General features: G+C 35.3%; 1 protein-coding gene across 11 annotated transcripts in view; it reads left to right on the top strand.

Annotated features, from left to right (window-relative positions):
* ATRNL1 (attractin like 1) overlaps positions 1-20,941 on the top strand; it is a 519,346-nt gene that overhangs the window by 48,530 nt on the left and 449,875 nt on the right. For all 11 annotated transcript variants that reach the window (XM_032988565.2, XM_032988564.2, XM_032988569.2 and 8 more), the window contains exons 6-7: positions 11,827-12,001; positions 13,198-13,285. In XM_032988565.2, the coding sequence (XP_032844456.2) occupies positions 11,827-12,001; positions 13,198-13,285 (263 nt within the window). The remainder of the gene's footprint in view (positions 1-11,826; positions 12,002-13,197; positions 13,286-20,941) is intronic.

Below are 20,941 nucleotides of genomic sequence, written 5' to 3'. Positions count from 1 at the left end.
TATTCCTGTTAGTCTCAATTGGATTAGCTTGCTATGCATTGAAATTGCCATTCTTCTCTTAAAAGAAATATTAAACCACTTTCAGATTACTTGGCTGATATGCCCTCTTCCCATTACTTCCTGTCTCTACTTTTGTTTTATTGATGTTTCTTCTTGCATGTCAAAGGAAATGACTTTTTTACTCCTATTAGCTGTCACACTTAGACCAAGGACACCATGAGATTTAATACATTTGTCTTCTTAATAATTAATGAAGTTGTTCATTCCAAGGCAATCAGTGCACATGCAGAAAGGAAGTGGGTTAGCAATTTGGTCATTGAATGGAAAAAGTGCAGCTTTGTTACTGAGTCCTTTAGAACCTTCTGTGATTGTAGTGCACAAAAAAAATAATTCTGAAAGCTTAATCTTTGTAAGGAAATTGTGAATAAAACTTGCAGCAATAATGTCACCCTTTTATTTGTGCACTGATTCCTTACAAGTTGAGATAGCTGTGTACAAAATGAGGAAAGGTCACAAATCTTTGGAAATGCTTTCTAGGCTGTACCTTCAATTACAGTGCTATAATATTCATTAGAAGCTTTGAGCACAAAGTAAAACTAGAAGTCTAACTTCCACTGTTAGTACCTTCTTTTCATCTAACACTTCTGTTCATGTTACCTTCCTATTCTTTCCTACAATGAGTAGGATTATATAGACATAATTTGCTTTGTTGTTCCTTGGACTTTCACCAAACAGACATAGATATCAATTAATATTTTTTTTCTTTAAATATTCTGTGACAAGTGAGGTGGCTTGCATACATAATTGTTTATCTTTATTAAATGCAAAACAATACCAAGCTTTCTTTAAGCTCTGTGGGAGGCTGCTTGCTTATTTGTTCTAGTTATTTATTTCCATCTGTACACTCTGTAGTTTCTAAAGTGACTATGTAAGTTATTTGCAATGCTAGATTCTACTTACCTTACTACTCCTGCCATCTGTCCAGTTTTTCTTGTGCTTGGTAATTCAAACCAAGTGACTAAAGTAGGGTCTTGATTTCCACACACCACCCCTCTCATCCCCCCCAATTTTTTGTTGTGTTTTTTTTTTTTTTTGAGTAAGTTTAGATCCTGTATTAAAAAAAAAATCATTGGAATACATTGATTAAAATGTGCAATAAATAAAATCCATGGTTCAGAACATAAAAAAGGTATTTCATATTTTACAATGAATGGGTTTTCTTTCTTTTACAATGGTGACATCTTGTGGATGCTGTGAAAGCACCATCTCTGAAAATTCCACATTTAAATTAAGTATTCTGAGAAAAGAGAACACTGTATTCTTTGTGATAGAATAATTTTTTTTGAGTAAAAAGTAGGGTTCTCTCATTATTAGGTATATTTTGCAGAGTAATGATCTTTTAGATATTTGCAATTAGCTGCTAATCATACAAATACAGAATTATGACAATAAAAACTTTTAGACTTGGAAAGCAAATAATAACAGTAAAAATATTGTAAACAGTACGTTTAACAAAAATGTACTTGTCAAATGTATTTTTTTGTTAAAAGAAGTATTATTTTTAAAAATGCTAACTATGTTAAATGTTTCTGAGATGGTTGGTTTCAGAAGTACATACAGGAAGAAAATCTAGTAATTATTTGAAATCTGATCAGTTTAAAATATTTAGGCAACATAAAGGAGACTGAAGTTTGAAGTGAAGAGTGATTCCTTTTATGAGTACAACATCCTATTACACTGTCCCATTACTGGCTAATCTGTCTTGATATTTTAAAGCAGAATGTGTCAGTGCCTGCTGATACAGGCTGGAGATGTAACTCAGGGAAGAAAATAGAAGCCTTAGAACTACTGACTTGCTCTTGTTTTCTTTGCTAGGCACTGGTAAAAAAGAAATGGGGACTTGGCTGACACAGAAGTGGTGGCTCTTGCACTATTTGACCTGTTTAAGAAGTTGAAAATGATAGTTTATAGAAAGATGTTACCTTTTGCTGAATATGTGTTTACAGCCAGAAAATTCTCTTTGATACTGTGTCCTGGACTGTCTCAAGCTGTAAATGAGCAGAGGATATTTCAAAACAGTTAACTTCTGTAATGGGTTTAAAAATTCAGGGTGACTGGAAGGATTATAAACAATTCCACATTTTTAAAAGGGTTAAGTGGACTGCCTGTGGACATGCTGAAAATACTGTGAACTACTATTAATGTGTTTGTAGGCTCTTTAAAAGTAGTATTATAGGTCTTGTTGATAGACATGTTCTTTGATTTCTTCAAGAAGCTTGATTTAATACCATGTAAAGGAAATAACTAGACTACCACATATTAAAAAAATTAAAACTGTTTTATAGAAGGAATTCAAAATATAGATACCTGTAAAATATGCAGTAGCAAAGTGCTTAATTGGAGAACTTTCCAGTCATGTCTGATGTTACACAACATTTTTATAAAAGATCTCAATTACTACCTATAACTTTTCCTGCTAAAATTTTCAGGTAAGATAATAAGATTCACTGTGTGGTAAATAAAGAAAGATAGTTTAATTTTGAAGAGCTGTAAATCATCCAGTTCAAAGACACAATTTAGAAAATTGACAATATTACTTAGTGTAAAGTGATCTGGGAACAAAGACTACAGGCTGTGTCAGCAAAAGAAAGACTGTCTTAGAAAGCAGTGATTGTTAGAAGACTTGCAAATCACTGTAGGTAACAGTTTTCACATGGGGAATTTCGAGAGAGGAAGTGACCCTTTCTCTGTGATAGGTATTTGAGAGACAACATTGGATTACAGTGTCCAGTTTGGGGATCATCACGTTAGAGAGGGGTGTAAATACCAGCAAGAACTCAAGTCATGCCACAAAATTGATATTCTCACTAGGAAACAATCTTGTGATGGGGAGATTAAGGAGTTAGTGGTGACTAACGCTTAGTGGGAGTCCTTGCTGAGAGCTCCTGCGCCGGCACAATAAACTTCCTCTCCCTTGTCAGGTGTGATGTGGGGATGCTATTGGTGCCTCTGGCTTTTGTACTGGGTGCAGACAGGAATAAAAGAGTTGAAGACTGTTGAATTTAGGAGAAACTTTATTGGTGCTTTGATTGAACAAAAGTACTGCAAGTAAAAAGGGAACCTGCAAGGAGGGAATTACAGGGTGCATTTATATTAGTCTTTAAGAGGATCAGTAAAGTACCTTCAAAGCAAATCTGATCCTCCGCATGTACTGTATTTTGGATTGCATTATGAGGTGGTTTGAAAACACGGGAAGTGCATTCCTTTTAGATGAAACTACACCTGAAGATGAGCTCCAGGGTTGCACATAATGCACACCAGCCACAAACAGGCATTCAGTCCTAGGAATCAGATCTATTCCAAAGTTAAAACACCAGTAACAAATCTGGAATGTGTTCAGCTAGTTGTTTCTCCCTACAGAGCTGCTTGTAACAGATAAAGATGTAGCAGAAGAACAGATTCTTATTGACTTTGAAATACATCGATTAGCAATTCAGGCAGCTTGAATTTTATAACATCTCTTTAGGGAAAAATGAGCATTGTAAGGAGAAAAGTAAACAATGAAAGTATAAAAAGAGCGCTATGGCTACTGCAGTGTAAAGTTCAGTATTTTGCTTTGTTGATTATTATGGTATTCTAACAGCATCTTGAGTATGGCCAGAACTGCTATGTCAATGTGTGTCTATAATTTAGTTAGTCTTTCAGGATAATCTGAGTTGAGTTCATTCCCACTGTTTCAGTGAAAGGCTTTGAGGTCATACTCTCTTGTTTGGCCTACCTTATTCCTAAATGCTGAGATTTAGCAAAGCTGTGCTTGTGTGGTGGTGGTTTATTGAAACTGATGGCAGTGGTTTGAGATGTGAGCTCAGGCAGTGGCTGTTGAAATGCAGCACTGGAAAGAGCTTGTGCCAAATGCTGAGGGTTCTGAAATCTGAGACTTTAGACTGTTGTGCCTGGATGTTGTTGAATAGAAAGCATACAAACATGTATTTTCAGAGAAGAGAACCTATGATGTAACATGTGCTTTGGACAAACCTGGTTTTGGAAAGAAAAAAAAAATTAGAAGCAGGTGTCTTATAACTGTTCTGCTCTGTGATAATGCTCTCTATCTAGATTTTACTTCTCAGGTTTTCTCCTGTCTGAGTATCAATTCAGTGAGAAGAAACTGCAGTTTTAGAGTTTAGGAGATGTCCTGTTGAATATATGTGCATTAATACTATATGTGCACATAAAACCACAAACCCGAGGAATCCTTTCCTCCCCCAATTTTAAGTTAAAATCCCATTTCTGCACTCTGTATTTGTAAACTTTGTTATGTATCACAGAAATGAGAGTTGTCTAGGAAAATTTTGCATATGCAGTGTCCATAGGAAGGAATTGGCTTAACATGAATGGTTATTAGAAACATGTTCTTCAATTTTTATGTTTAGATTGAATTTAATAATTTGTCAAGCATACTTGGAGGACTTTGTGCAATGTGTAAACAAAATATAGCTATCATAATTAGAAATCTAGTGTCTGAAAATGCTGTGTGAGAAAATTAAGTATCCTTATTGCAAAAGAATGAACATCACAGTTAAATGAAAAGCCAACTTCAGTTTTAAATACTTTTGTGGTATCATCCGATGATTAGTGAAAGCAAGTTTAATAGAATTTATTGGATTCATTTCCATAAATGGTAGGATGCATTAAAGTGGTTGATGATGCTCTGTATGTGCAATTAGGCTGAGATTTAGGAAGAGTCACCTACTATTTGTGAGTTTTAATGAAAAATGTAATCCATTAAAAATAAATCTGACCTTTGAAATATTTATTTAAAAAGCATGCACATAAATGTAGCAAGGTAGAACATGCAAACGCTTGATTAAACTAATGAACAAATGCAGTACTATGTCCTGAACACAAGAAGGGGATTGATAGTGCTGATCTCCCTGATAAGGGAAGATACTAAATTTAGTTCATTATCTGTAGCAGCTTTATTTAAGAATAGGAAGAAAGTGATTCAGGCAGCTCAAAACTTGTTAGATTGATTTCAACAGTGTGTAAAGTTCTAGACCATTGCTTGAGGAAAAAAATAATTCAACATCTGGTGTGATTGGATAATGAAACTGTTGAAATGTGGATTTATCAATATAGTTAATTGTAAAATAATTTGTAAGAAAAGTGGCAAGAAAATACAGTATCTTTTACTTGAACCTCAGCATTTGATGATAAGAAATCACTGAAATTGAAGAAGTCAGGGAATGCATAAGGGAACAGTAAGGTGAACACATCTTCTTAATTGTGAAATGTGAGTGGGTGTGCTGAACAAATAACTTAGGATGGAAAGAGATCAGTACTACTTAAAGATTGATTTCGGGACTGATCTTGTTACATAATTTTTATAATCTACTCATAAGACTGCTAATGAAATCTGATAATACAAAGATGGGAGTTACTTGGAATATGAAGGAGGACCAGAATATTCTGTGAAGAAGGGTTAGAGTAATGTGTGGGATGTAATTGCTTCAGTATAAATTGTAGATTCATACATTTAGGGACTAGGAATATTAAGAATTTGTTTTATCTTGGATTGAAGTGTAGGAGGTGACATGGGAGAAAACTAGCTTGTCTATCTCGATTAGAGTATGAACTAATTCTTAGTCTTAACTTTACATACTCTGTGGACTATGGGCTGTGAAGTGTTAAGTTCACTAGCAGGATGATCTGTAACAGAATCTACAGTTAAATACATGAAAATGTTTAGTACTATACTTCATTTTTGTTACTACCTTTTTATGAATACAAATGGAAATGAGCTCAGAGGGAGTACCATTAGGATGGTCAGGGCTATCGAAAATATTAACAGAGCATGGCTTCTTTAAACTAATAAAATGAAGGCTGGGAGAGAATAGTATTCCTCTTTATAAACATGTGGGGTGTACAGACAGACCAGCTCTAAGTCCAGTCATATCATCACTGTTAAAAGAAAAACTGGGTTAAACTGCCTGTCCGTTGGAATAGTTTGAAAATTGGAAGGAAGCTTTTGTTTATTTAGAGCTGTGAAGTTTTCTCAAAAGTGTTAGCAGAGATGTTAGAGTTTGAAGTCCTGCTGGCATTAGCATGGAGTTTCAAAATCTCTAAATCAGTGGGTACTGTCAACTACTGCTAATCTGAAAAGTCCCTGTTCCTTTTAAACATTAAGAAGCACAATGCTGTGTTTTGTTGTTTTTGTTTGTTGATCTGTTTTTTTTTGTTTGTTTGTGTTTTTGTTTGGGTTTTTTTTTTTTTTTGTTTAATATTAAGATGACAGATCTCATGCCGTGTCTACCAAAAAGTATACTTGTGCTCAGTCACAAAAGACTAGGAAAGCTTTCCTTGCAATGTGCTTCCAGTGAAGACTCTCGTGGAATCAGGCCTTATTCTTCTGTATGAACCCAGCTCATTTTGTGTTTGGGACCTGAAGTCAAACAGTTGAAGGGTGCTGTTGAGCTGCAGGCACCGGCGGCAGGCAGTGCAGCCCCTTTGGCATGCCTGCGCACGCTGACCCTGCAGATTCCCCGACGCCAGATCGCCCGTGGGTGATCCACTCTTTCTGGCACTGAGTAATCGCGACCAGATGGCATTTCAAGAGCAGCATCAGCTTGTGTGCACTAGGGTTTCTGTTTCATTCATGGAGGAGGCTGAGCCCTGGCACAGCTTGCTACCACACTGCTTTAGCTGGAGACCTATCCAGGATCTCTCTGCCTACCATTAAGTCTCATTTGGAGCAAAACATTTAGCTGGTGGGGGGGAAATAATTAAATCCCATGTTGATCTTGCGGACCTGTGCAATGGCAGTGTAGGGATACATGGATACAACTACTATTAGAAGGCTGGTGATCCATTCTTGAACAACATTTATCTTTTCATTTACATAGCAACTTTGTATTTTTATGTAGTTACTATCTTATCACCTTCCTGTAAGAAAAGTGATTTACTGCTCTGCAAAACTTCAACAGAATTTGTATTGCGAGTATATTTAGATATTCTCTTTTCTCAGAAATATTTTCCGTATTCTCAAATTCATTACAACATGAAGATTTTATTGGGTACTTGAGAATAGTAATAATAATTTGTGTTTGTGCTGGTTGAAAAATTATGTTAAAGCAATTATTCTGAACTAAAATGATGTTATAAAATACAGAATGAATAACAACAAATACCATATTTAAATGCTTTGATTAAATTGTATGTAAACAGGACTGTGACATTTATATTCAACATAGCAATACCTTTTTTTTTTCCCTGTGATCCCAAAGGAAAAGATTAGGGTTGAAGACAGTAGATGATGTCTTCTCATTAGGTGGAAATTGATCTTATGACTTGAACGACTGGAACAGATTGTTACTTTGGCAGTTCATGAAACTCCTCAATAAATAGAAATTAGATTCTTTCTCTTGTGTTGTGTGGATAAATCGCTTTTTTAAAGCTATAGAATTTTTCTTTCTACCTTTGAGGATAACATAATTGACTTCCAATTCAGGTTTATAAAGTTGTTTGCTGTTTTTAAAGTGTGGTTCCCCACCCTTCCCCCCTGCCCTGGAGAATGGAGTGACACATTAGGAAGATAAGAAAGGAATCCAATTTTAAATAAATGGAGAAAAATTGTATTTGCATAGAAAATAATAAAACACATTTTTCATTATCTTTGTTCTGCAGCTGTACTGCTCTCTCTTGCACAAAAGGCATGTATTTAGTGAATGTGATGTCTCTGAAGAGAAAATGTATTTATGCTGAAATAATGGTGATATTTCATGGTATATGTATTTAAGTAGGAAAATCTGTAAATAATACTTGTAAGTTCTATGCTTGCCATGCTTTTTATAAGGCAATAGCCAAACAAAATCCTTTGTTCTTTAAATGATGTTTCAATAGAAATCAGTATTACTTCGTTGTTTTGGATTTTTTCAACAGTATATTCAATTTTTCTACTGATCGTTACATATTGTAATAAATCTGTGAATGTTTTACACTTTCATGGAAGAGGCAGTCCTGGCCACACAGTCTTACTCGTGTTGGCACAGCCATGCATATTTGAGCAAGGTGAAGCATGCAAGGGAACATTCAGATTAAAAGCTAGTCTGCTTAAAACGAAAACCAAGTTTTAACCTGGATGCCTCTTGTCTGATTTGTGGTGCAGCCATGTGAAAACTGGTGCCAGTGGCGATGCTAGCCGAAGGGTTAGCAGGGAGGGAGGCCAGGGCTGCCTATTCTGGTGGCAAGGTCAACTCATGTCATTTAAATGCATGTGTGTGTCATGCACAGGGTATCGTTCTTTGAAAAAAACCTGCTGCTTTGAAGCTCCCGAGGTCAGGTGTGTCTCCTTAGAATGTGTCCTTCCTCCATGCCAGAACAAGATCTGGGTACATGGAGCTTTTCCTCTCTATCTCATCTTCCTGCCTGATCAGTGTAGACCAGCAATGAAGCACGGAGGCTGCGAGAAAGTTATCTGCAACATTCCTAAAATCACTGATCTGCTTAACAGTATTGTTGAGATTTTTGCATTCTTAACTTTTTATACAAAATTTTTGCTTGTCCTAATTTTAATACATTCTATGTCATCTAAACATATTTTGAATTTTCTGTATTAATTCTTGCAGTTCCCGGTCTCCAAAAATTAAGATCTCAAATCAATTTGCCTACACGAGTAGTTCGTGTGTTTTCTTCATTATTTGCCACTAGGGGACACTGTTGACCACTAAATTTCTGTGCAAGAATGGTAGCTGTAATGAAAGACACAAATGTGTTTTCATTTTCTGACTGGAGGCACCGTTTTCATAATTCTGAAGTCTTCCCTGATCAAAGAATACTTAATCAATTGTTTACTTTTAAGCACTTTTAGATTCAAATGAGGTCCTTCCTCCAGTGATTTAACAAATCAAAACCTTGCTGAGATTACAATTCTATTACAGTATCTATTATTAATGCATAAGAAATAATATACTGAATTGTTCATACTCTCATTAGACCTCATTCAAATACCATTAATCTTTTCTGGGTAGACAGTATAATGAACAATGGGAACTGAGTGTCTTCATCATTTAATGAATCAAATGTAATTTGGATACAAGTGGACATGATTCTTTTATAGAGTACTAGGAAAAGCTGACCACTGGTTAGATACAGATTAGATACCTGGTTGTTGTGTATAAACAGGAATTGTAACAAGTTGTTCAAAAAATGATAATACACATTGGAAAAATGGGGCCCCCTGTGCCCCTGAGATAATATGTTTTAAAATTATGAACTTGATGTAAATTACTTATATAGTGTTAGTAAACTTAAGCAGCAATCTCTTCTAAGTGCTTGTCCAGTCTCTCCATAACTCAGTTAAGCATCCAGAACATCCTTGGTCAGGAGAGCATCCTTTCCAAGGAGATCTGATACTTTTTGCATGAAGAACTATTTCCTCTTGTTTGCTTTAAATGTGGCTTCTCCAAGCTGCATTTGATAAATCTTTGTTCTTGTATTCAAAAAGATTGTCGACTCTTTATATCTACCTTCTCTGTGCCATTTTATAGACATCTATCTTTCACTTGCAAGTTTTCATTTTTTCAAGTTAAAATGGCTTGGTCAACCAGTAGTTCCAATTACAGAAGCCATTAAATTCCTTTGAACATCCTTATTACTCTCCTGTAAACAGTGTCCAGCTCTAATCTACCTCCTTTTTGAAAGGGGCACACAGTTTCCTAAGTGTAGGCAAGCCACTGATTTATACACTGGAGTAACAGTGTTCTCAATTCCTAATGTGATGATTTTTTTTTGACCATTGCAGAGTGTTGATGTGATATTTTCATGAGTTACCCCGTGACTTTACTACTTATCAGTGATGGTTAGTTAAGAGACAATCTTCTTTTTAGTCAATCTAAGCCATAGCTTGCTTAGTTTTAAATTTACCTATGTTGAATTTCACGTGTAATTTTATTGCTCAGTCACACGGTCAGACAAGAATGTGTTCTGTGGTTCTTCAAAGCCTGATCTTACTCTTTCTGCCCTTAAGTATTTGACTTTATCAGCAAACTTTCTTCACTGCTCATCCTTTTTAAGGACCATTAATGTGTATGTTGAATACTTTCGGTACCAGCAGAAATCCTTGTGGGATTCCACAGGTGACCTCCCTCCCTTTAAGAAGTGGCCATTTATTCCTGTCTACTATTTCTTACAGTCAGTTATTTAGACATACAAAGGCCTTCATTCTCTTGCTACAAAAGTTAAGCTTCCTTAAAAGTCTCTGATGAGGAATTTTGTTAAAAGTCTTGTGAAGATCCATGTCAGTGTATCAGTTGGATCACCCTATTTTGATTTCTTCAAAGAACTTCAATAGGTTTGGAACACAGGCCTTGTGTTTATGAAAGCTATACTGATTTTTAAGAGTAGAAGGCAATTGTCTATCTATTGACTAATTCTGTCCATTCTTATAGTTTCTGCTGATTTGTCTGGTAGAGAGAGAAGCATAGCAGGCCAGTAGTTTTCCTGATCTTCTCTGGAACCTTTTTAAAAAGTTGTCATGTGTGACATTTGGGATGCAGGTTAGGGGGTTTTTTGTGTGTTTGCTTTTTGGTGGTGTGGTGTGTTGTTTTTTGTTTGCTTGCTTGTTTGCTTGTTTTTTAGCCTGTTACACTGAGTTTCCAAAGAAGGTTATGCCCAGTCTGACTTTAATAGTTTTGGCTTTTAGTAATATCCAGTAGCTTGAGGAAAGGATTTATCCCAGTTAGGCAGACTGAGAGGGACATAACATTGCCTATAATATCAGCATCAAATTACAGAAATAATTTAGCTGTTGTACAACATCTGTATGCCATCACTGATGATAAAAATCTAAATTCCATGATTGATAATACTTAAAGTGGAACATATTGGTGTCCTAAAAAAAATTCAGTGTTCCCCATCTAGAAATAAAGCCTGTCAATGATGATGTACAGTTACTGACAAGAGGCAAATAGTGCATATGCTGTCTTTTTTTTTTTTTAAGGAGAGTTCTGAATATATTTAGGTTTTAAATAACAAGATTTTAAAGTTATTCCAACATCTAGAGCATAAACTAATGATGATAAGATCACATTTTAGTTATTACAGAAGAAATGAAAACGAAAGAAATATTTCTGCTGTTCATGATTTCATTAGTCCCGTAACCTAAATTATTCATTTTGCTGACTTTCCCTTAATTAACAAAAATTATTGGATAAAATACATTCCAAAATAATATATAGATGTGGGTTTTGGTAGCTTTGTAGAATGGTGTATAAAATTTTATAAAATTCAAATATTTAAATAATTAATTTTATAAAGCACTGTACAGTGTATTTTACACTTGAAAGATGATGCAGAATGGCATTGGCAAAGGGCACATTTTTATTCCTGAGAATTAATATAGTATAATCTATATTGTAACTTAACTTACTGTAATGTTATTTGCTTTGATATAATCTTACTTGGTTTAGTTCAAATACAGTATAGTTTTTCTCCAGAGGTAACATGCAGTGTATATATTACTAGACATTTTAGATCTATACAGTGTCTAAATATGATGCATTATGCCTTTCTTTCAATTTGTGACTCATACAGTATGTTTTCTGAGAAGAATGCCGAAATGGATCATTATAATTTGAGCTAATATAATGCTTTCAATTTGACTGACATCCCTTGTCAAGTTTTTTTTGTTGAGCATCTGTTAAGCATAAAAGTTTATTTTATCAGAATGAGCAATCCTGACATCTGTAATTAAGCCTCCCCTGTTTCTGCTTTATTGGATTTAATGTTCCTGTCTAACATATTGTACAAATTGCACATTTGTTTACAAAACAGGTCCAGACTGTTCTTTGAATGTCCCTTCCACGGAGTCTTACTGGATTCTGCCAAACGTAAAGCCATTCAGCCCTTCTGTGGGCCGGGCTTCCCATAAGGCAGTCCTTCACGGGAAGTTTATGTGGGTGATTGGTGGATACACTTTTAACTACAGTTCATTCCAGATGGTATTGAAGTAAGTGATTTCTCCTTTGTTATATCCTTTCTGATGAGGCTTAGGGAAAACAGGTCTTACCAGGGAGATAGCCTCTATAGTGCAATTTAATGGAAAAGTTTATGTTTTTAGATTCTTTATTAATGGTCTTAATTTCTGCTTGTAACTTTCCCATGAGTAAAAGAAGTGAAAAATATGCATAACATTGGAATATATGTGATACTCATAGGTGATTTCTTCAGTTTTGTGAAAACTGTTTCTATACTTTTGCTGTAAAACATAAAAATGTTTGTGGTGATAAAAGTGAAAGAAATCCATGTGCTGATATTTTCAGACAGTACATCAAGAATGCTATCCGTGTTATTGAAATTAATTTATAATTAGAGGAGATTTGTATTTAATGCATGGGCTTTGCGTGTTGGTGCCATGCCAGTAGGGTTAGGCAGGTAATCAGTATTTCACTTTGTTGTGTTTTTGACAGTTTGTATGTATATGTATTTGACAACTCATTGAAGACGAAATTGAAGAGGCTGTAAATATTACTTAGCTGATTTCGATGGTAACTTGTACATGTGTAGAGGCCCTAAATGTGACAAATGCAAGTGTTAGGATATGTTCATTAGTGTATTTATTTATCCTATTTTTGTCTACCTCTTGTTTTCTTCCACGTATTTGCAGTCATCCTAAACACATAATCTTTGGTGGTTTTCTTTTCTATCTCTGCCATTTATTTTTTGCCTCTTCCATCTATTTGTGTGTTAATACATGAATGGAATAATTGTCAAGTAAAACTTACTGGAAATTGAAATCAACCATATAGCTGAGAGGGTGCTCAACAAGTCTTCAAAGTAGTGCAAAAGATTACGACACAAGCAGTTTAGTGGGGTGTGTTTTTTATGTGGCTAATAACAGTGAGCTTGGCAACCTAGTATCATAACTTATAAGACTGGTGATTTTTATTACAGTCCCATTTTCTGAGGTTGTTGATAGGTCCCTGGAAGAGCTGCTTCTGTTTTGCTTGATGAACATTTAGTACACTATTAAAAGTTAGTACACTGTTATAACTGTTGAAAGGGATCATGTTACTGCTGCTAACAAATTACCACATCAGATAAACAGTGACTGATCAAGTCTGCCAAACAGAAGTTAGTTTGAACATACAATACCCCCTATTTGTCTGCAGATAGAAAAGTAAACATTTTCTTTTTCTTTCCTAGCTACAATTTGGAAAGCAGTATATGGAATGTAGTACCTGTATCCAAAGGGCCACTCCAGAGATATGGACACACTCTTGCTTTATATCAGGTTTGGACTCTTCAGCATCCTATTTAATGAATTTATTTGTGCGTGCTGTTAGTGAGCTTAAAATGTTTCATCATGAAGATAAATTTTCGAGGATAATTTTATTTTTAGTCCCTAAGTATTTTGTATTAGTGTCTTCTTCAGTACTTAGAGGTATTGCACAATTTTTGGAAAAAAGATTGATGTAAGTCACTTACTAGCAGGCCACAAGCCCTCAGAGCTAAACCTGCCAATAAAAGGGGAGTAATATAACTGGAATTATGGTAGGGAAAGGTGAGCTGGTAGCCCTGGGTGACTCCAGTGTGAGCAGTGCCCTCGCTGACCAGGCACCATCCCCAGGGACTGAGGCCAGCAGGCAAGAGCTAGGTGCTGGTAGCAGGGCCTTTTGGTGGCCCCAAACATGGCAAGCGATGACCCAGGTCCAGGGAAAATTCAGGGAGTCTGGTCAGGAGCACAAGGAGACAGGACTGGAGAGAAGGCTGCAATGTATGCCCGAGGGCTCCATCCAGGAGACAGGCGCCCTACAGTGCAGGTCCAGGTCCATCCAGGAGGCAGGATCACAAGCAGTCAGGGGCTGAGGGTCCATGGCTGAGCTCCAGGTGAGGCTGGTCAGGGCCATTAAGGCCTGTTAATGCCCTAAGAGGCCATGACAGTAAGAAAAATATTTTCCTTTACATGCTATTTCTCTTACTACAGAACCAGAGCAGTGTTAAAATACAAATTGTTGTTTTACAGAATTGTTTTACTGTAAGTTCAAATAAATATAAACTACTTGCAGTCTTGCTTCTACTGGTATTGTGTATTCTGCGTGCTGCTTTATTGAAAGCACTTTTAAAGGCCTACTTCATCAAGAAAAATAAAAGAGGAAAAAATTATTTTTATTGATAGAATATAGAGACAGAAATTATCTTTATTTTTTAAAAAAAAGTGTCATTTGTTAATTTGTTAATTTTTGGCTACTGTTAGTCATATCTCCAAAATATAAAGGACCAAAATTGAATGTAGTGCATGATTTAGCCTGTACAGATGGTGGCAAACTTACTAACTGTGACAGAAAAATACAGAATTAGTATCACAAATTTTCAGTTTACATAAGACACCTCCAGTAGGGAAGAACAAAGGAGATCATATCAAGTCAGACAAGACTGTTCATCTAGCCTGATAACAAGTCTGGAATAACAGGTAACAGTGAATGCCTAGGGAAGAATATAAGAAAAGATGACAAGAGCATATGGAAGCTTCCTTACAATACTGCCCTAGCCTGCAGCTGGGATTTCCTAAAACAGGATAGTATTTTTGTGGAAAGATTATGAACCCATGTGTTTTATTTTTTCCAAATTTTCAGACCATATATTTATTATAGTGTTGATACCACCCTGTGCCAAAGAATGCCAGGGAATTTTGTGAAGAAATTTTTTGGGGGAATTTGTACTAGCTGGGTTAATTTTGATAATCTCTACTACTTATACTATTTTCCATTTATTTTCTCTGTACCACTCATGATTTTCCCTAAGTCCATCATATCCTCTCTGTATCATTTATTTTTCATGCTGAAAATTCCTTGTATTTTTAATAATCGTCTAGAAAGAAGCTATTTCATACCTTAGATAACATTGTGTCATTGCCTCTACCTCTTTTAGTTCTGTTTATATCCCTTCTGAGATAGGGAGAATCAGAGTCTTAAGGGTATTGATACCTCAGAGATTGATGTCATAGAATTAATGGTCTCATTTTTTCCTTTTAATTCTTAACCCTTTTCTGGCTTTTTGAAAATCTGCTGTTGGCTTTGAACTGGTATTTTCACAGAAGTATCAGTTACAACCTCAAGATCTCATTCTAGTCAATTCAAAACCCACCACCATACGTACAGACTTAAAATTGTTTTTTATGCATATATTTCATGCTTATGAACATTTTTTTACACTTTCATTCATACTCATGTTGCACATTCAGTATTGAGATTCTTCTGCAATTCTTTGCTTTTGACCATTGTCTCAGCTACTTAGAGTAACAGTATTGTCACAAAACATTGTGATTTTTCCATTCATCCCCGTGCCAGATTGTTTGTTCAACATACTGAAAAACAAATCCCAGTTGTAGATTTCCGTGGGACATACTAATGACCTCCACTCATTTAAAAAGTGACCTTTTTTTTTTTTCTAAACTTTTCCCTATTATTACTGAGCCTTGTGTTATCTGCCTTGCTTATCCCAGTGCATCTTAGTTTCTTTAAGGCATGGGGAATGTTATCAAGTGTGTCTTGGAAACTCCAGGTAACTCAAGCAGAGCTTTGATTCTTTCAGGAAAATCCAATGATTTGGAAGATATAACTGCCCTTTTCAAAAGTTGTTAAACTTTTCCTCAGCCTGTCTGTTTTATCCATGTGTTCACTGAATTCTGTCCTTTCTGCCTGTTCCTTTTCAGTCGTTTGGTACTGACACATTTTAAAGGAGGGATTTACACACCACAAATAGGGATCAGCTGTTTTGTTCTTAAATTCCTTCAGAACTGATTGGTGACTTGTTGCTGATTGTTTTGTCAGTTTGTTTTTTTTCTGTTTACTATAGCCTTCTGTTATTAATTTCTGCTGTGGAAATACCTATAAAGTCTACCATGAAGAACTCATATGGGAAAATTAACTTTACTTTATTGCAGACTGTCTGTTGGCACCACAGATTACCTAGTTGGCTGTGTTTCTCTAATGCATTTGATAAAGGATGTATCAGTACTTGATATATATATAATTCTGCAGGCAGCTCATTAAACTATTTCATGGCTTGCCTTTATATGTCTCTGTGTTTTAATCTGCTGGAGATTTTGAACCTTTATGGTGAAGTATACCTTTTCTTTTAAAAGTCTCCATTATCCTCCTGTTAAGCTTTATTTATTTTGTTCTTTGTAATGGGATTTTTTTTTTTTTAATAGGAAGCATTCATGAGATCTGAGCAGATGTCCTTAAAATGTCTTCATATTGTCATTAAAGATTTTATCTTTTGTCATGGTTTAAACCTGGCTGACTGCCAAACACCATTCACCTGACCGATGCCCAGCCTTTTCCCAGGTAGTCATCCCAGAGGAGAGAAAATCCTGAAACAGCAATCCTGGAAGAGAGAGAGCTCAGCTTCCCAGACAACCCTCATCTATATACTGAGCGTGATGGTGTATGATACAGAATATTCCATTGGCCAGTTTGGGTCCACTGCTCTGGCTCTGTTCCTTCCCAGCTTCTTGTGTGCCTCTGACTCAGAAGCCCATACTGAACCCAAAACACAGCACTGTTCTAGTTACTAAGAAGAAAAAAATTAGCTCCATCCCAGTTGAAATCAGGACATGCTTTCAGCTGTACCTTTTAGTTTCTTTTTATGATCAGTCTTTGTGCTCCTTTTGAAGTTAAGTAGAATTGTAGGTGTGGGTGGGTTTTTTGTTTGGAGTTTGTTTTGATTTTTTTTTTCTCCTGTCGTCTGTAGCTATTTGAGAGGTGTTGAGTCTGTACTGTATGGTTACATACAGTTATGTATGTTTGTTATGGGTAATGTATGGTAATGTATGTCTGTATGGTTACTATTACAGTGATGTTTTTCAGTAGTAATATGAACCAGATGCTCCAACACCAACTCAGAATTTGCTTTTCTTCTCATCAGTTCCCTGATTCATTACTAATGTATTATCTGTTCTTTGAAAGGTCAGATCTTTTTGACCAGTGTCTTTGGTTATTACAGTTCTTGTAGAATGTGGACTTTTTAGTTGGGAAACATTCAAGTAATGTATCATTTAGCAGTTCAAAATAAAAGCTTAAAATATCATTTAACCTTTTTATTTGATAGTGCTAATATTTTCTTAAGATATTCTAGTCTAAAGGGTAACCATTTTAGAGATACTTTTACCAGCAAATATTAAATATAACAGAACTTTTAAAATTCAGAGATCTTTTTGGATCTCGGTGAGGAAATGCAACTCTTTTTGATATTAATGAAAGCTACAGTCCAGTCTGTAGTGAAGAAGCTGTAGCTGTTGTCAAAGGCACATATTAATTAGTAATTAGAATTCACTAATAAGAGAACAGCACCACTCATCAAATAGTATCAGTTATGTTGCTTGTACTAGTGATTATGTCAAATGTCAAAAATTACATGGGCTCCAAGGAGATGATCATGTAAGCTGAAGACATTTCAAGAGAAAAAGTTCTTAAATTAACTTGTTAAGGTAGTTTTGATACTTTTCCTTTCAGATGTTCAGTCTCTTGAAAAAACAGAAAAGTAATTTAATGTGAAGAGTAGTAGAACATAATACCTAGAGATGGCAGCTTTGAGCTGTTTTGAGCTGTGTACTAGTCGTGTAATGTATCCTTTATAGTTGAGAGAAAAAAATATCCACAGAAGAAATTAGATTAAGTTTTTGACTTGAGCTCCTGAGATTTCAAAGCCTAGCGCTAGACTAGAGTGAGAGCACACAGCTAGTATTGCCCGATCATGGTGCAAGGTAAATTGAAGCTATATAATTGACTCTGTGGAGAATGAAATAAGTTACTGTGCCCATTTCCCTTGGAAAGCTTCTTTAGTTAAAATTGAAGTACTGTACTTCTTTATTCTGAAATAAAAAAGATCAGAAGACTCCCACTGATATATAGTTATAACAAGTGACTAAGACTTTTTATGCATTTATAGAGGAGAGAGTATAAAAGTGTTCTTGCTTTTAGACCAACTAAACTGTTAGATAGTATCACCTTCAGTGCCTCTTCAGACTGGTTATTGGAAAGGTGCTACCTATCTCTGTTAGCAATTGGTTCTCCTGTATCACAAAGATTGTATATAGTTCCTGGCATTTTGATACTGAAAAATGTCAACATACTTAAAAATAATTCATACAAGAAATAGGATTATAAAGAGACTAGAAGAAATGACTTGTGAGGTTTTTAAAGTAGGTACATATAGCTTTGCTAAATAGTGACTAGAGAGGGAGTTAGTAGATTGAAAAATACTAGATCCCTAGAATAAAGTAGGAAGGGAGTTGCATACAAGGGGTATATATGGTCACTGCTGGGAGTTTACTTGGCAGTGAGCTTGTGGTTGTATCACAGAATTCAACCTCATAATTAAACTGTTGCTAGTGGTCCCAAGACAGAGGAAGGATGACAGGGCATTGAGATTTTTTTTCCTTTGAGATCAACAATAGGAATGAAGCGAACAGGCAGGCTGACGTAGTAATTGTAAAGATGTTTTGTAGTATATGGACCATTTTATATGTAGTCAAATTTCATGTGACACATTTGAATTTTATGAATGTTACTTCCAAATTTAAAGTTTTATTAAAAAAGGGTAATTGTTTTGATTCCTTTCTAAATTAATTGATACTAATGTTGAGTCCGTACATCTCTTCTGGTATTTTTTATTAGTTTAATCAAAACCTAGGGTTAACAAAACAAAACAAAAAGGTAAAACCGTTTTCTGCTTTAATGAGTGAGACAAAATCTTTCGCCAGTTGGTTTACTGTTATGCTTTCAATGCCTATTTTTGTTGGCCATTGGTGTATAATTTGGAACAGCACTAGGAATGTAGAAATATTTTCTAATTGTTCTATTAATAATTATTAGCAGGTTAGACCACCAAGTCACATAGTTTCATTATTTTGTGACTTGCAATTACATTTTATGCAGAACATGCTTTCTAATTCTGATTTGCGGACCTCAGAAGTATATGAGAAGTAGATGAGATGAGCTGTACGAGAAGTAGATGAGATGAGCTGTCATACACATTTTGCATGTAGTCTAGATCAAAACCTATTCAGAGTTCCTCTTCAATTAAGTGGACCTTACTCTTCATTCACTCATTGTATCAACATCATCTTCCAACTGGTTTGAAAGTTGAAGTCTAAGCATGATTAGCTTTTATGTCAAGCAGATCTCAAAGCAGATGCCTTGTTAATACTCTTCTATGCAGTCTCTGTTACTTATTCCTTTCTTCCAATATGTTTCGTCCAAATGTCAATCTGATCTTTTGAACATTTAATATCTCTGCTGAAATTCCAGCTTATACCTTCAGCAGTTTTAAAACTCTGTTCACATAGTTTTATTTGCATGTTTTTTTCAGCCTAGTTTTCAGTTAAATGTAGGAATGTTCATGCAAACAAGTAAATCTCAAATTTAGATTTTTTTTTTTTCAAACGCACACTACCTTATTTTCCTGTCCTATATTTAGAATGTTGCTGCAGTCCAGGAAAAAAGCTATTGACTTCTAAGATCTATAGGAACCAACTTAATTGAATCCTTCGATGAATTAATACATTTAACTATAGCCAGCAACAATGTGTAAGACTGAAAATAATGAAGAAATAAAGTGATAGCACTCTTGATTATGCTAACCTGACATACAAATTGCTGCAGTATGTACAGTCTTGAGCTTGCGTTTGGTCTGGTTGGGAAGCTTAGGTTTTAATAGACTCTTCATGTAACCTAGCAGGTTCTTATTGAGTGAGGATATAGTTCCACAATACACTGAGAAAAATAAATCAGGCTTCAGGAGGAAGAATTAAGTGAAGACTGCTTTCTGGTCTGTCAGTCCTGGTCAAATGGGAGGGTTATGGGATCAAGTAGGGGTGTTGGTTATTCATTTTTTTTTTTAAATTTTATTTTAATATAACACGTAAAAGAATGTTCTTGATGTTGTTACCTTATTAACGGAGGTAATGGTCTGGGGAAAGGAAGAGCTTTTAGACAGTCTTAAACCAGTTGCCACATACTGAATGCAGAAAACAGACTTGCAAGGGATGGGTTATTGCCAGATGACTTTGAGTCTTATGTTTTGCTTGAAAAAAAATCCAGAAATTTCTTAATGTACCTATTTGACTGATCAAATTTTTAGAAGTTTCAGGTGAGTGTAGAGAACAAAATTTCTGATGAATTTTTGAGTCCTGTTAGTTTATGTAAAACTAATTTATATACGAATATATGGGTACAGTCTGTGGGAGGAAAAGAAACTGATAGTCTTCTTTCAAGAAAATGGAGAATGTATGTTCTTCATGTGGTTTGAGAGTAGCATTTCTTTGGCCAAATATTCAGAAACAAATTGGATTTATATAAGATTAAGACAGAAAACTTGTTTCTGAATGATAAACTTTTCTGTGTAGCCATGATACAGTTAACCACATATTTTTCATTTTATATTTCTTATTTTAACAGGATTAATTTATTTCCAGTTCATTGGAAATGGATTATAAATTACCCCATTATTGCACTTTTTATACTTTTTCTGTGGTAACTACCAGATAAGATTCCTTTGCAATGCAGGCAGGATTTGCATAACAGTGTAGCGTTCCCAGGTCCAGTCAGAGCAGCTGATAAGTATTGTTCTTTTAGGTAAAAAGACGAATTGCAAAAGGATAAAAATATAAGTTTTAGAAAAGCCTTGAATTGCTGCATTTATATGAACTATAAAATCAATATTAACACCAAGATATGGCGTAGGGAGGAGAGTCTGTCCAAGGTCAAATGAACTAACGCTTTTGGCCATCTGTTTGTTCAGGATTCAATGTGAAGTATGTAGAAGAGTCACTCTGGTTTGCTGTACAGTCTGTTGACTGGGACCTATCAGACAAGTGGGTGCTCTTTGCTCTTTTGGTGATCTTGCTGAATAACTTCCTTTCTCTGAGTCAGTTTTTTCTCAC

The sequence above is a fragment of the Tyto alba genome, unplaced genomic scaffold (assembly GCF_018691265.1).
Source record: "Tyto alba isolate M040663 unplaced genomic scaffold, T.alba_DEE_v4.0 Super-Scaffold_1, whole genome shotgun sequence".
Taxonomy (NCBI): Eukaryota; Metazoa; Chordata; class Aves; order Strigiformes; family Tytonidae; genus Tyto; species Tyto alba.
This window is presented reverse-complemented; position numbering and strand designations above follow the sequence as displayed.